Source organism: Pithys albifrons, chromosome 7, assembly GCF_047495875.1.
Source record: "Pithys albifrons albifrons isolate INPA30051 chromosome 7, PitAlb_v1, whole genome shotgun sequence".
NCBI lineage: Eukaryota > Metazoa > Chordata > Aves > Passeriformes > Thamnophilidae > Pithys > Pithys albifrons.
In genome coordinates this window covers 49,720,028-49,736,304 of record NC_092464.1, presented here as the reverse complement: position 1 = coordinate 49,736,304, position 16,277 = coordinate 49,720,028, and the positions used below count along the sequence as shown (strand labels likewise).

The following is a 16,277-nucleotide window of genomic DNA, read 5'->3' as shown; positions in this document are numbered from 1 at the left end:
GGCCATCAACAGCTCAACAACCCCTGGCTCCCAGAGTCAATCACCCATTGTGTGAGTCCCCGCCCAGGGGGAGGGACTGAGTGCTCCCTGAGGGTACATAAGTGGTGGGTAAGAAGACCTCAGCACCTTCTCGTCGGATCCAGAGCAGCAGCAGGACCTCGACAGCAGGAGATCACCGCTCTCGCCCAGACCACAGCCCTCGCCTGCACCAACAGGTTTTTCTTTTCCTTTTGCTCTGGACTTGGGGGAGCCACAGGGGTCTCAGCACAAGGGCAAACAAACCCCCTTGGGTTTGTGCCCCAGGACACTGGGTTATACTGCTGGGGTTTGTGAGTTGAAAGCAATTTCCCTTGTGTATCAGTGTTGTTATTGTAATATTATTATTAAATTTTAGCTCTGACTTATAATCTCTCTCGTGGTGAGTTCATTTCCCCCTGCTGGTTCACCTTCAAACCAGCACATCTTTTGGCGCCCAACGTGGGGCACGAGAGAGAAGTCAGAACTACAATTTCATTTTGTGTATTTGGGTACAGAAACTCCCTGACTACCATGTTGCTTGATGTATTCATGTGGATGGTGTATCTGGGCCTGTTCATATTTCGACACATGGGGAACCATGTGCCTGTTTTGATGCTCTCTTTAATACCAGGGAGAAGGATCAAAATTGCTTTATTAATATACTATGTTTATGTTGTCATAACATCAGAAGCAATGAATTTCATTGTGAATGTATGTTCAGTCTGGTCTGCCTGTCCTGGTTTGGGTTGTTACCTCTGGGGTCTCATTAAAAATAGCACCCAGACTGTGGGGAAAACAGGCAGAGATGGTTACTTCCACCTTTTCACCTCTGCTACAACAATCATTGAAAATATTGAGCTTCCTTTTGATGTTAGGGACAGCATAATCCTGCTGTCAGTGTTGCTTTGTCTCCTCTGTACTGTATACACCATGTTTAGGGTCAGAACTGGGCTCTCTAAGGAGACTTGCTGGAGGCCTGCCCTGGGAGCGGATGATGTTGAGTGGCACGGGAAGTGGGAAGATATGGGCCAGTATTTGGAGACCTTCTCTCCTCAAATGATCTGGAAATTCACCCCAGAACAACTGCAGGACCCTGCCAAAATGCTAAGCTATGTGAAAGGAAGATGCTCTGGTAGTCCCAGAGATGTGCAGCTCACAGCAACCTGCTGGGCCCTGGCCACTGCCTACCGCACACTGCTTGGTGTGGTACAGCATCATCAGGAGGAGGAGAAAAGGAGCAAATCCACAGGCACCATGTCCACCCAGACCATGACTGAGCCAGAGAGGAAGAGAGATACATCAACTAGCGCCATGTCCACCCAGACCATGACTGAGCTAGAGAGGAAGAGAGATACATCAACTAGCGCCATGTCCACCCAGACCATGACTGAGCCAGAGAGGAAGAGAGATACATCAACTAGCGCCATGTCCACCCAGACCATGACTGAGCCAGAGAGGAAGAGAGATACATCAAATAGCGCCATGTCCACCCAGACCATGACTGAGCCAGAGAGGAAGAGAGATACATCAACCAGCACCATGTCCACGCAAACCATGGAGGAGCCAGAAGGACAACAGAAACCGATAGCAGTTGCCCCTGTCCAGAAAAGAAAATCAAAGACCAAATCAGTTCGTATAGTGCATGACGAGGAAGAGTCAGGACCTTCATCTCAAGCAGAAGAAATGGAGCCAGAAATAATCACCCGGTCCCTATCCCTGGGAGAGCTGCGTGAGCTCCGGAGAGAGTTCACACGACAGGCAAATGAGTCCATCTTGACCTGGCTACTTCGAATCTGGGATGCTGCAGCCAATGATACAATTCTAGATGGGAGTGAGGCAAGGCAGCTGGGATCCCTGTCTCGAGATGTTGTCATTGATCAGGGCATTGGAAAGAGACAGGAAACTCTCAGCCTCTGGCGGCGACTGTTGTCAAGCGTGAGGGAGAGATATCTTTGTAAGGAGGACCTCCACGTACAGCAAGGACAGTGGAACACGATGGAACAAGGTATCCGGTGCTTAAGGGAATTAGCCGTACTGGAGATAATCTTTTCAGAGGATGAGAGATTCCCTAAAAGTCCAGATGGTGTCCAGTGCACATCCCAGATGTGGTTAAAATTTGCACGACTTGGGCCAGAAATGTATTCTCGCTACCTTGCAACATTGCAGTGGAGAGAGGGAGAAGACAAGGTGGGTGCACTGGTCAGCAAACTCAGGATTTATGAAGACACTGTCACTGCTCCATTACGAGCCCATGTCTCAGCTGTGGAAACAAAACTGGCTGAACTGGAAGAGAAGATTAAGGAAGGACTCTTCCATATCTCTCCAGAACAAACAAGAGTCTCCGCCATCAGAAGCAGGCGTCTTCCAGCTAAGGAGAAAGGGTACACTCCACGCGGCAATCTGTGGTTTTACCTCCATGAGCATGGAGAAGATATGAGGAAGTGGGATGGGAAACCCACCTCTTCCTTAGCAGCTCGGGTACGTGAATTGCAAAGAGGCACAACTAACACAGGCAATTCTTCAAGGTTGAAGGCTGCTCCGGTCTCTCGTGGGCAAGGCTCCAGACAGTATAGGAATGATGATGTTATGCCTGATCCTCTTGAAGGAACCTCCCGGTCATATTCACAGGGAGAGCGCAGTGAATACCATGACCAGAACTAGGGGGGCCCTGCCTCTAGCCAGGTAGAGGAGAGGGACAATCGGGTTTATTGGACTGTGTGGATTCGGTGGCCTGGCTCATCAGACCCACAGAAATACAAAGCTTTAGTGGACACTGGCGCACAATGCACGTTGATGCCATCAGGATACGTCGGGGCAGAATCCATCTCTATTTCTGGGGTAACAGGGGGATCCCAACAGCTGACTGTACTGGAAGCCGAAGTCAGCTTGACTGGAAAGGAATGGCATAGACACCCCATTGTGACTGGTCCAGAAGCCCCATGTATCCTTGGCATAGACTACCTAAGGAATGGATATTTCAAAGACCCAAAGGGACTGCGTTGGGCCTTTGGCATAGCTGCTGTGGAGACAGAGGAAATCAGACAGCTGAGCACCTTGCCTGGCCTCTCAGAGGACCCTTCTGCTGTAGGACTGCTGAAAGTTGAAGAACAATTGGTACCGCTGGCCACAGCCACAGTGCACCGTCGGCAATACCGCACTGACCGAAACTCTGTGACCCCCATACACAAGATGATTCGTGAGCTGGAGAGCCAAGGGGTGGTCAGCAAGACTCACTCACCCTTTAATAGCCCCATATGGCCAGTACGAAAGTCCAGTGGAGAGTGGAGGCTGACGGTGGATTACCGTGGTCTCAATGAGGTCACACCCCCCCTGAGTGCCGCTGTGCCGGACATGCTGGAGCTTCAGTATGAGCTGGAGTCCAAGGCAGCCAAGTGGTATGCCACCATCGACATTGCCAATGCCTTTTTCTCCATTCCGTTGGCAGCAGAGTGCAGGCCGCAGTTTGCTTTCACCTGGAAGGGGGTGCAGTACACCTGGAATCGACTGCCCCAGGGGTGGAAACACAGTCCCACCATTTGCCATGGACTGATCCAGACTGCATTGGAAAAGGGTGAGGCTCCAGAACATCTACAGTACATCGATGACATCATTGTATGGGGGAACACAGCAGGGGAGGTTTATGAGAAAGGAAAGAAGATAATCCAGATTCTCCTAAGAGCTGGTTTTGCCATTAAACGAAGTAAGGTCAAGGGACCTGCTCAGGAAATTCAGTTCCTAGGAGTGAAGTGGCAAGACGGGCGTCGTCAGATTCCAACAGAGGTGATCAACAAAATAGCAGCTATGTCCCCACCGACCAGCAAGAAGGAAACTCAGGCTTTCCTAGGCGCCGTGGGCTTTTGGAGGATGCATATCCCTGAGTACAGTCAGATTGTAAGCCCTCTCTACCTTGTGACACGGAAGAAAAATGATTTCCAGTGGGGCCCTGAACAACAACAAGCCTTTGAGCAGATCAAACAGGAGATTACCCATGCAGTAGCCCTTGGGCCAGTCAGGACAGGACAGGATGTGAAGAATGTGCTCTACACTGCAGCCGGGGAGAATGGCCCATCCTGGAGCCTCTGGCAGAAAGTACCTGGGGAGACTCGAGGACGACCGCTGGGATTCTGGAGCCGGGGATACAAAGGATCTGAGGCCAGCTACACCCCAACTGAGAAAGAGATCCTGGCAGCGTATGAAGGAGTTCGAGCTGCCTCAGAAGTGATTGGCACTGAGGCACAGCTCATCCTGGCACCCCGACTACCAGTGTTGGGCTGGATGTTCAAAGGAAAAGCTCCTTCTACCCATCACGCCACTGATGCCACATGGAGTAAGTGGATCGCTCTGATCACACAGCGAACCCGGATAGGGAATCCTAATCGCCCTGGGATTTTGGAAATCATCACCAACTGGCCGGAAGGTGAGAGTTTCGGATTGTCCTCTGAAGAAGAAGAGGAGCAGGTGACACGAGCTGAGGAGGCCCCACCATATAACCAGCTACCAGAAGAGGAGAAGCGATATGCTCTCTTCACAGATGGCTCCTGCCGCATTGTAGGGACAAGCCGGAAATGGAAAGCAGCTGTATGGAGTCCTACACGTCGAGTTGCAGAAGCGACTGAAGGACAAGGTGGATCAAGTCAGGTCGCAGAGCTGAAAGCTGTTCAGCTGGCTTTGGATATCGCCGAACGAGAGAAGTGGCCAAGACTCTACCTTTACACTGACTCGTGGATGGTGGCCAATGCTCTGTGGGGATGGCTGGAGCGCTGGAGAAAGGCCGGCTGGCAGCGCAAAGGGAAACCCATCTGGGCGGCTGAGATGTGGCAGGACATCGCTGCCCGGGTAGAGAAGCTGAGTGTGAAGGTCCGTCACGTAGATGCTCATGTACCCAAGAGCCGGGCTAATGAGGAGCATCGTAACAACGAGCAGGTGGATCGAGCTGCCAGGATTGAAGTCTCTCAGGTAGATCTGGATTGGCAGCATAAAGGTGAATTGTTTCTAGCCCGATGGGCCCATGATGCTTCTGGTCATCAAGGGAGAGATGCAACATACAGATGGGCTCGTGACCGAGGGGTGGATCTAACTATGGACAGTGTCTCACAGGTTATCCATGACTGTGACACATGTGCTGCCATCAAGCAGGCCAAGCGGGTGAAGCCTCTATGGTATGGTGGACGGTGGTCGAAATACAGGTACGGGGAAGCCTGGCAAGTTGACTACATCACACTTCCCCAAACACGCCAAGGCAAGCGCTACGTGCTGACCATGGTAGAGGCAACCACTGGATGGCTGGAGACATACCCCGTATCTCACGCCACTGCCCGGAATACCATCCTGGGCCTTGAGAAACAAGTCCTGTGGAGACATGGCACACCAGAAAGAATAGAGTCTGACAACGGCACCCACTTCAAGAACAGCCTCATAGACACCTGGGCCAGAGAGCACGGCATTGAGTGGGTGTATCATATCCCCTACCATGCTCCAGCTGCCGGGAAAGTTGAGCGATGTAATGGACTGCTGAAGACAACCTTGAAGGCGTTGGGTGGGGGAACTTTCAAACACTGGGAGCTGCATTTGGCAAAGGCCACCTGGTTGGTCAACACCCGGGGCTCCATCAATCGAGCTGGCCCTGCCCAATCAGAACTCTTGAATACTGTAGATGGAGATAAAGTCCCTGTGGTCCATATGAGAGGTATGTTAGGAAAGACTGTTTGGGTTAGTCCCACCTCAAACAAAGGCAAACCCATCCGAGGGATTGTCTTTGCTCAAGGACCTGGTTGCACTTGGTGGGTAATGCAAAAAGATGGAGAAACACGTTGTGTACCACAAGGGGACCTAATTTTGAGCGAGAAGAGTTTGTAATGTTTCATTGTATACATGTGTATATATATGTATAGGTAAAAAGGGGGTTAATTTGGGAATGACTAGATGGAGTGGAATAAGGGGTGGATAATGTCCTAGTTCAGCTGGAGGGACCAGCTAACCCTGTGTGGTGGTGATCAAACCTGTGTATTCCACCCCCTCTATTCATTCCCCAAGGACAATGGGCCATTAGCAGCAGCTGCCCAGGGAGCCATTATCACTTCACACCCAGCCTGAGGGGGGCGGAGCTGCTAATGGGCCATCAACAGCTCAACAACCCCTGGCTCCCAGAGTCAATCACCCATTGTGTGAGTCCCCGCCCAGGGGGAGGGACTGAGTGCTCCCTGAGGGTACATAAGTGGTGGGTAAGAAGACCTCAGCACCTTCTCGTCGGATCCAGAGCAGCAGCAGGACCTCGACAGCAGGAGATCACCGCTCTCGCCCAGACCACAGCCCTCGCCTGCACCAACAGGTTTTTCTTTTCCTTTTGCTCTGGACTTGGGGGAGCCACAGGGGTCTCAGCACAAGGGCAAACAAACCCCCTTGGGTTTGTGCCCCAGGACACTGGGTTATACTGCTGGGGTTTGTGAGTTGAAAGCAATTTCCCTTGTGTATCAGTGTTGTTATTGTAATATTATTATTAAATTTTAGCTCTGACTTATAATCTCTCTCGTGGTGAGTTCATTTCCCCCTGCTGGTTCACCTTCAAACCAGCACAGATGGGTACCCATATTCCATTTCTTCCCTTAACCCAAAAGCTTGTGCAGATATAAAAAAGTGTCCCTGGCTCCAGGGCAGAAGGAAGTTTCCATTTTCCTCAGTCATTTCTTCAATCCTTGTGGTTCTTCAGTCCCAGTCATGACATCAAGAAGAGCAACAAGGCTGGAGAAGGGACTGGAGCACAAGTGCTGTGGGGAGAGGCTGAGGGAGCTGGGGGTGTTTAGCCTGGAGAAGAGGAGGCTCAGAGGTGACCTCAGCACTGTCTAGAACTACCTGAAGGGAAGTTCTGGCCAGGTGGGGGTTGGTCTCTTCTCCCAGGCACTCAGCAATAGGACAAGGGGGCACGGGCTCAAGCTCTGCCAGGGGAAATTGAAGTTGGAGAGCAGAAAAAATTCTTTCCAGAGAGAGTGCTCAGGCATTGGAATGGGCTGCCCAGAGAGGGGGTGGATTCCCCATCCCTGGAGGTTTTTAAGGTGAGATTGGCCGTGGCACTGAGTGCCATGATCTGGTAAAGGGACTGGAGTTGGACCAAGGGTTGGACTTGATGATCTCAGAAGTCTTTTCCAACCCAATCCATTCTATGATTCTATGATCTTCAGACTCCGTGCCACTGAGCAGCAGTTGGGCAGCTGCCTCTGCTGACAGCAGCTAAAACTGCAGTCCCAGCTGCTGAAGCTGCCACACACTCATCTGTACTTTACATCCTTTAGCTGACAAGAAAGCTTTGTTTCCATTCACTTGCTTCCTTCATCTTCAAGAGTACAACTGACACCCTTCCAATTTCAATAGTGTCTATGATTTTTTTTAAACATATATCACACATCACATTGCAAGGAGACAGAGAGACGTTCTGGTAATCTAACCAAGTCTTCAAGCTCAACAATATCAACCAAGTTCATTATCAAATGCAGAGACTCCTCTACCCAAAAATGCAAGAATAGTCACTTCAAAACAACATTTTACAACAATATGTTGGACTGAAAGTACGATTCTTATGAGAGTATCCATCTTTGCTCCTGGTGAAACTACACATCACCTGCAGCCCTCGTTGTCTCAAAAGAGATATGGACTACCAAACTTCTGACATTCCCTTCATCATCCTCCTGTGATGACCAACCACAAAACATTTCAGCATTGCAGTCCAAGTACCTAAAGCACCAGAGCAGTGCTGAATGAAGCGCCCACACGTACCCAGAGGCTGATGAGGCTGAAAAGCCTTGGCTTCTGAAAAGGCCAGGCTTCTTCAGAGGGCCTTCTCCCAGGCACAGTTCAGGGAGGTCCTTGTTATGTTAACCTCTCCTGTCCTGTGGCCAGAAAAAGCAAACATAGTGCTCTCATAAAAAATTTAAAGCTTATAAAAAATGAAACTATGTTTTCATGCCCTTTCCCCAAGTTAGGAACTTCAACACCCTGTCATTCCTTTCCTTGATTAATTAAGAAACATTCAGCCACTTCTGAAGAACACATTACTGTAACAATCAAAATGGTTACTAGAAAGAAAGTGTTAACCACCTTCTGTTATCTCAAAATCTCTCACTACTTCAAACTGACTGGAGTTGGGACTGAAAGCACAATCTCCAAACTGTTCTATATTCTGTTGACAATACAGTGATCAGTACCACAAAATTCATGTACTGCCTCCAGCTTGATCCTGAACTGTTGGCATTGCAGGAATATCTACAGTTTGCTTTACATGTACATTAAATGCTCCTCCCTTGTCTATTGTCATAAATTTTTCATAGATATTGTTCCAAGGACAGTGAACATAAAACAAAAGTATGTGATGCAGCAACATTGTGAGCCATTTTCTTTTGGAGATTGTCTGGCTTAAACTTCACGTGCTGCAGTGGAAAAGGATTCAAGACAGAGCCCCTTTAAAAGAAGTGGGAAGACAACAAGATGTATGGTATTTATAAATAATAATAAACAATTAAAAAAAGAAATATCTTTTCTTCCCAAAGAAAATTACACTTGAAAGCCTTCTGAAGCACATTAATGGAGCAAGACAAAAACTACTTTATTTCAGGACTTAGTTCTTCCAAAAGAATGTAATTCTTTTTGTGCCAAGGTCTCTTACTTCCTTTCCCACTTCCTCTTATTTAAAACTTTATTAAACATACAGTGATTTCCATTCTATGCCACTCACTGCCACATCTGCTCCAGCTCCTCTGCCGTGGGGACAGGCATTCCTGCAGCTGAACAGTAACCCACTTTGGGAAACCAGCCCAGCCAATGAACAAGAAAAGCATCTCCTCAGCCAGATCTCTTCCTGGAGCTGTTCACTGTGCAGGCTCACACGCATTCGGCTCCGAGCAGGGAGGGCATATGAGGCACCATCACCCCGGTTCTCCAGCCAGGAGAGGAACTGCCTGGACCAGCAGAGCCCTCCCTGAGAGCGCAGGCTGGGCTGGACCACGCACGGCCACGGGCACTGAGAGCTCTGCCTGAGAAGCCACTCGCCTCTTACCCATTGCACAGAGTCTCTGTTCACACCCAAACTCATCAAACCACAGGATAACACAGATCCAGAGAAGAGCAACGAGGCTGGAGAAGGGAGTGGAGCACAAGTGCTGTGGGGAGAGGCTGAGGGAGCTGGGGGTGTTTAGCCTGGAGAAGAGGAGGCTCAGAAGTGACCTCAGCACTGTCTAGAACTACCTGAAGGGAAGTTCTGGCCAGGTTGGGGTTGGTCCCTTCTCCCAGGCACTCAGCAATAGGACAAGGGGGCATGGGCTCAAGCTCTGCCAGGGGAAACTGAACTTGGAGATCAGACAAAAATTCTTTGCAGAGGGAGTGCTCAGGCATTGGAATGGCCTGCCCAGAGAGGGTGTGGATTTCCCATCCCTGGAGGTTTTAAACTGAGATTGGCCGTGGCACTGAGTGCCATGATCTGGTAAAGGGACTGGAGTTGGACCAAGGGTTGGACTTGATGATCTCAGAGGTCTCTTCCCACCCAGCTGATTCTGTGAGGATAGCCCTGTTACCCCTCCAGACTCGCATAAATATTTGATCTGGTGCGCTTAAATCTCCTGCAGCAGGAGTTCAAATCAGCTTGCTGAAACGCTGCAAAATTACTTCAATACCAACAAAAAGTCAGTTGCCTCAAGAACAACAGTGAGAACACCTGGCCACAGGAGCAGCAGAGCTGCTGCTTCAGCAGGTACGCTGGAAAGACAAACTGAAGCTGCAAAACAACTGAGAATTGTTGATTCTACCTCTAGATGAGACATTCGAGTCTTTGAGACTGCATATTCCATATTCCTAATTAAAGACCGGAGAAAATTGGTTTTAATTAACTTGAAATAATTAAACCTCATGTCCCTCGTCTTCTGGAGACCTGCTTGATTATTTGGCTAACATGTAATAGTTGACTGCAAATTCTACAAGCAGGACACATGTAATACATGAAAAAAACCCAGTAATTATTACTCCAGAAAGAATCAGATCATTGAGCTTGAAAACTAGAACTGGATTCATACATGGAGAAGTCAAACCACATTCTCATGATATAGAAATCAGGGAAGTTACTCCCACATGGCCAAGATGAAACATACTACTTGAAGAAAGGAAGAATGAAATTCAGTGAAGAGCTCAAACATTTCTCCTCCAACAAAGACATTTAAATTACCACTATTTGCTAACAAAGACTGAGGAAATACCAGGATTTATACAGTAACTGAAAAATAAAGGTTTAGGTGAGTCCTCTTTTATTCCATTTCTCTGTCCTGCAAGTTACAGTCCTACAACTCATTACAGCATTTGCCTTTTGTGTGGTGTATGTTGGCTTGTGTTCAACTTCAGATCCAAAATAACCCACACATTTTCTTTCTCAGGTCTGCTTAATCACATGCCCCACATCCTGCATTTGTGCATTCATTTATTTGTACTGAAATGTACAACCTCACATTTTTCATCTCTGAGCTCTCCTCTTTTTTCAGATCTCAGTATCTCCATTTTGTTAAAATAATTTTAAATTCCAGGTTCCACCTGGCACACATACATGCAGTCAATAAAGTTATAACCTCTCCTATCTCTTCACAAGAACTTCAGACAAACATCCTAACCACTTGTCTTTAACTATTTGCACTATTACAGTCCAAATCTTCCCTTCCTTTCTGGAAACTGAAAGCTCCTCCTGCTGGTCTTTTGTTGAACTGAAGACAATCCAAAATAAACACTTGCAAAATCAAGGAAATAAAAAAAAGCAAAACCGGGGCAGTGACATTACTTGTATTTTAATATCTTCTGGTATTTGGTGTTGAAACAAACGAAGCTGAGAAAAATCTCACCCTGCAGGAAGCACAGAAGATAATTGCAAGGATTTGCCTAAAAGAAACATCCCCCGTATCAGAAACAGCATGGAAAAAGATTTTCTTCTTCCCATGGGAAACAAACTGCTGCTTTGACATAAAACCAACGATCATTAATTACTTTTCGGCTGTAATTGAGGAATAAAACAAGCTAATATATTGATCACAAAGGTAGGAAATCCAAAGGTAACTCACTCCCAATTACTCTTCTCATATAAGTTACCTTGAGAAACTACCAGAATTTTAATTGTGCATTTTTATTAGTTTTTATCACGTGTGATTTACATAAAGAACCAAAAGGTGGTTTTATGGCTCAAAAAGTAATTTTTATGAGAGTAACTATTCAACTTTTTAAAATCCTACAATGTGCTGACAGCCAAGAGTTTGCAAAGCTCTACTTGATAAGTATTTCTGCATCCCACATCCCATCAGCAGAAACTCAAACCAGATTACCAGATTACTAATTTGAGTCAGACACAGAACAGGTTGAGTAACCAGACCATAAAGTTAGATAATATAGTTATTATTTCAAGCAACTGTCAAGTACAAGAGAGAAATAAGAGATGTGTTAATCAGAACTAAGGGATAAGTAGATGACGATCCAGGTTCACCCAGTAACACCAGCAAATATCAACCAGTAGCTGAAACCTCAGAATGAGGTGTTAATTTAACATTCACACAGTTCCCATTTTCTGAGATTGCCAAATACTTCAGAGTTTGAGGAGAAGAAAGACCAGCAGAATAATACCATCACTCAACTCTGGATATTTTGCATTCAACTTAATTACTCCTATTCCTCAAAACCTTGGGAAAACAGTCTGGAGAGAGGGAATAGGGATTGACACACACCCAAAAAGCAAGGCTCTGTATTGTAGGAGGAGAGAGGTCAACCCCAACCAATATTAAATAACCCAGATCACCAAGCAAACAGTTTTCAATTCAGTGAGAAATTCTTTCATTCTAACAAGATCCAAAATAAAAGTTGGAATTATGCACATCTTCTGGGTACTCCTTGATGTTGCAAAGCTTTCAAGAGTCTTTGGAAGCGAAGTTCTCATTGACTGCACAGACACCACAACTGAAGTCCTCATAAGACACCTCTGACTCATCCCTTTCTAGGTCACTGTCCGAGTTCTGCCACCAACTTTCACTACAACTCTGTACCACTTGCATTCTTAATCCCACCCTTTTGATTTACCAGTAACTCAAGATGGAAATTGCGTTTTCCACTTCAATGAGGTAGATGAACTCAGAAATTTCCCTATCTGCTTTCTCAGTTTGGAACGGCCAGGTTGTTAATTAGACAATTATAAATAGCTGCAAGCTTTTGAAAAGCAAAAGCACTATTTATGTAGCCAAAATCTTTTTGAGACGAGTTAATTCAACCTTGCTGATACCAAGACCATACTTAGAACATCAAATGGTTTACACTGGAAAGGACCTTTAAGATCATTGAGCCCAATCTGTTTACTGAACAGCTTTTCTCTTTCTCCCCTGCAAACCAACCATTCTCCCTGCAAATCTACCATCCTCTTCCCTCCAGACCCTGTCCCTTCTGATTATGTGAGGCAGAAACTTTCTAGGAAGGTGTATCAAAGAAAGCTTTCTCTTCGCAGGCATAACACAAGAGCTGAGACTAGAGAATCACAGAATCGATAGGGTTGGAAAAGACCTCCGAGATCATCAAGTCCAACCCTTGCTCCAACTCCAGTCCTTTTACCAGATCACGGCACTCAGTGCCACGGCCAATCTCACCTTAAAAACCTCCAGGGATGGGGAATTCACCCCCTCTCTGGGCAGCCCATTCCAATGCCTGATTACTCTCTCTGCAAAGAATTTTTTTCTGATCTCCAACTTAAATTTCCCCTGGCAGAGCTTGAGCCCGTGCCCCCTTGTCCTATTGCTGACTGCCTGAAATGGAGGGAAAAAAACCCAAAATCCACTGCAGGAACATCCTGCCCTTGGAGAGCCGCGTCCTGAGTGTAGGAAAAGAGAGAAAACCCGACAATAAGCTGAGAACGGTGAGTTTAAAGGTCCAAAGTGCGCCTCGGGCAGGCGGAGCTGGGCAGCGCGGGCGGGCTCGAGCGCGGCGCGGCAGCGCCCTCAGGCGGCGGCAGCGCGGAACTGCAGCGGCCGCACCTCGAGGGGGGACAACATTAAATAAAAAATAAACTCCAAAATCGCCAGCGCGAACGCGATTGTCCTTGGCAATAAAAGTGCGCTGTCAATCGCCTTACAGGCAGGCCGGAGTCAGAGCAGGCTGCAAGCGCTGCGCTGTGTGAGGAGGAAGGGATCGCTGCTCTGCTGCAGCTCCCCGGGAACAGACACGCAGCAGAAAGAGCCGAACGTGAGTCATCATCGCGCTGCTGCGAGAGCTCTGCGACTTCCTACGGACAGGAAACTCACCTCAACACGATATAAACAACTTTAAACTCACAATGGGAACCCCAAGAAGCCAAATACTCCTTAAAATTGTATGAAACACACGCGGCGTGCTGCAAACCCGGTGGAACAGCACTCTTTGGGGCCTGCAGAAAGCAATCCCAGGGAACATCACCCTGAAGTACAGGGAACATGGAATGGGAGTGGTAACGGGGTAAAAAAACATAATCATCACCTATCTTGTTTCTGGGTAAGAAACACAACCCCAGTATCATCGTTGCGGCGGGGGGGGGGGCTGCTTTAACATGATGTGTTAAAAAACCCCTAACAAAACAAAACAAAAACACGGTTTAGCCAATAAAAGCAAAACAAAAAAACCCATGTCAGTTTCATTTAGGACAGAGGAATAGAAGCAAACAAACATTAACCAGCCCTTCCAAAACTTCGGAATTTCCCTCTGTGGGGGGAGGAATAAAACTGGTACAAATGTAGTTTTATTTCTGCTCTCACCTGATTAAAAAGTAATCCGAGGCTCTGCACCTCCCCTGCCATGACGAATCATGTTCTCCCCCTCTGAGCAGCCTCACCTTAAAATTACTGGAGTTGACCCACGCAGTCAATTCGTCGATCACTTTGTCGAGGCGCTGCTGGTCCTGCTCCAGGTCGGGGCACCTCGCCGGGTGGCTCAGGTACTCCAGCAGCTCCTGCCCGACCTGCATCCTGCGGCCCACGTCCTTCTGCTGGACCTGCTCGCAGAAATAATCCATGCCGGCGGCGGGCTCCATCTTCGGGCGCTGCGGGAAAGTTTGGTCGGCGCCAAGGCGGGAGGCCCCGGGGTGGGTCGGAAGCGCGGCCGGGGCAGGGGCAGGGCAGGGACAGGCCGCGCTCAGGGAGCCGCTCCCGGCCCCGCGCCCGCCGCCCCCATGCGCGCCCCGGCGGCTCCGGCGGGCGGGAGCGGGAGCGGGGCCGCGGCTCGGCGGGGCCGCCTACGCGGGCTCGGGGCTTTCCAGCCGCCCCCGCGCCGTCCCGGGGGATCCCGCAGCGCTCCTGCTGCCCCTCCTCTTCCCGCGCCGGGGGACGGGAAGCCGAGCCCGAGGCAGGCGCGGCGGCTGGCGGGGCTCGGGGGGTTCCCGCGGGAGGTTCCCGCTCCGCTCTGTCTCCTCCCGCTCCCTGCGCCGCCGCTCACGGGCACCGCCGGGGCCGGGCCGGACCTCTCATGCTCCTGACGCCGCGGCCTCCGGCGCCCGCACTAAACTTTCGCCCCGGCGGCTCTCGCCGCCTCCCGGCTTCCCTCCGCTGCGGGCCGGGCCGGGCCGGGCCGGGCCGGACGAGTTTCCCCCGGGCGCCGCTCCCGCTCCGCCGCGCCGTCCCCCGCCGGGCTCTGCGGCAGCGCCGCCTCCGTCCCGTGGAAGTTGCACCTCCCGCCGCCGCCCCGGCCGGCGCCAGGCGGGCACACACCGGGCGGGGCCCGCACCGCCCCGCCTCCCGCAGCCCCGGGGAGGGATGGAGGGGTGGGTGGAGGGACGGACGGATGGAGGGAACGACGGACGGAGGGATGCGTGGAGGGACGGACGGATGGAGGGAGGAAGGGAGGGATGAATGTGTGGATGGATGGACGGACGGATGGATAGACGGATGGATGGATGGATGGATGGATGGATGGATGGATGGATGGATGGATGGATGGATGGATGGATGGAACGGGCGGGCGGCACTCCCGCCGCCTGCCCCGTTGGGACCCCTGCGGGTCGTGTCCGGCGGCGGCGGGAGGCGCATGCGCTGCCCTTGGTGCCAGCCCGGCGCCCTGAGCTGAAAGGGCAGTGCTGGAGCAGCGGGGGAAGATGCTGCGGTGCTCTCTCCTCTCCTCCATCCCTCCCGCCCTCCCCCTGCCCAGCGCGGTCCCGGCTTTGCCCAGCGATGCGCTGCATCCCTTCTCGCCGTGCCAGTTGTGATTGGGGCGGCCCCCGTGGATCTGGCTCTGCAGCGTCCCTGTCCGCAGCATCGGGTTGGGTACCTGGTGTGCAACAACACTGCAGAGAGACATGGATTATTCCTTCCAAAGTTGCGCAAGCCTGGATGCTCAGTGCTATTCCAGAAATGCAGCATGGGACTTCCCATGCCATTATTTACACAGAATCACAGGGTTGGAAGGGACCTCTGGAGATCACCCAGTCTGACCCCCCTGCCAAGGAAGGGTCACCTCGAGCAGGTCACACAGGAACACATCCAGGTGGGTCTGGAATGTCTCCAGAGGGGGAGACTCCATGACCTCCCTGGACCTGTTCCAGTGCTCTGCCACCCTCAGTGGAAAAAAGTTATTCCTCGTATTGGCATGGAATGTCTTGTATTTAGGTTGATGGCCATTGCTCCTCCTCCTGTCATTGAGCATCACTAAAGTCTGGCACCATCCTCTTGGCACCCGCCTTTCAGATAATTATATGCATTGATGAGATCCCCTTTCAGTCTTCTCTAGACTAAAGAGGCCCAACTCTTGCAGTCTCTCCTCCAGTATCAACTTGTCTTTCTGGTACTGAGCTTGTCAGAACTGCACCAGAAGTTCACAGGAACTTCCCAAGTAGAGCCCTAGCATGGCTGTCCCACATGCAGACTGGCAGGAATTGAGAGAGACCCTTTAATGAGTTCAAGTATTGTTTCAGGGTCAGTTTAAACTGTTTCAAGTCCCTTTGATGTTAGAAAATGGGAAGGTGTCCCTGTCCTCTTCCTCCCTCTGTGTTGTCCTGGCAGTGTGTTCATGTGGCCTCTCAGACTCTCTGATTGTGGCTTTCACGTGTAGTGAGAGGAAAGGAGAAGAGGTCCCTTTCCCCCTCCTCACACCCAAGGTGCTCTGCTTGGCCCCAGTCTTGTCTCCTGCATGTACAGACCACCTGAGGTGATTTAATGGGCTAAATTACAGAGTTGGTGTCTGAGCTGAGCTGGCTCATGGGTCCTGTGGGCAGAAGCACTAAGCTCAGAAGATGGGAAGCGCAACAACCC

At 49.9% G+C, this 16,277-nt stretch overlaps 1 protein-coding gene across 37 annotated transcripts in view; it reads right to left on the bottom strand.

Moving 5' to 3' along the window:
• CLASP2 (cytoplasmic linker associated protein 2) overlaps positions 1-14,717 on the bottom strand; it is a 156,441-nt gene extending 141,724 nt beyond the window's left edge. For 10 of the 37 annotated variants that reach the window (XM_071561483.1, XM_071561488.1, XM_071561481.1 and 7 more), the window contains exon 1: positions 13,871-14,714. In XM_071561483.1, the coding sequence (XP_071417584.1) occupies positions 13,871-14,068 (198 nt within the window). In that variant the 5' untranslated portion in view covers positions 14,069-14,714. Of the gene's footprint in view, positions 1-13,870 lie in introns of all 37 variants that reach the window. The other 27 variants (XM_071561486.1, XM_071561497.1, XM_071561489.1 and 24 more) reach the window with 6 other exon arrangements.
• Positions 14,718-16,277: the final 1,560 nt, after the last annotated feature.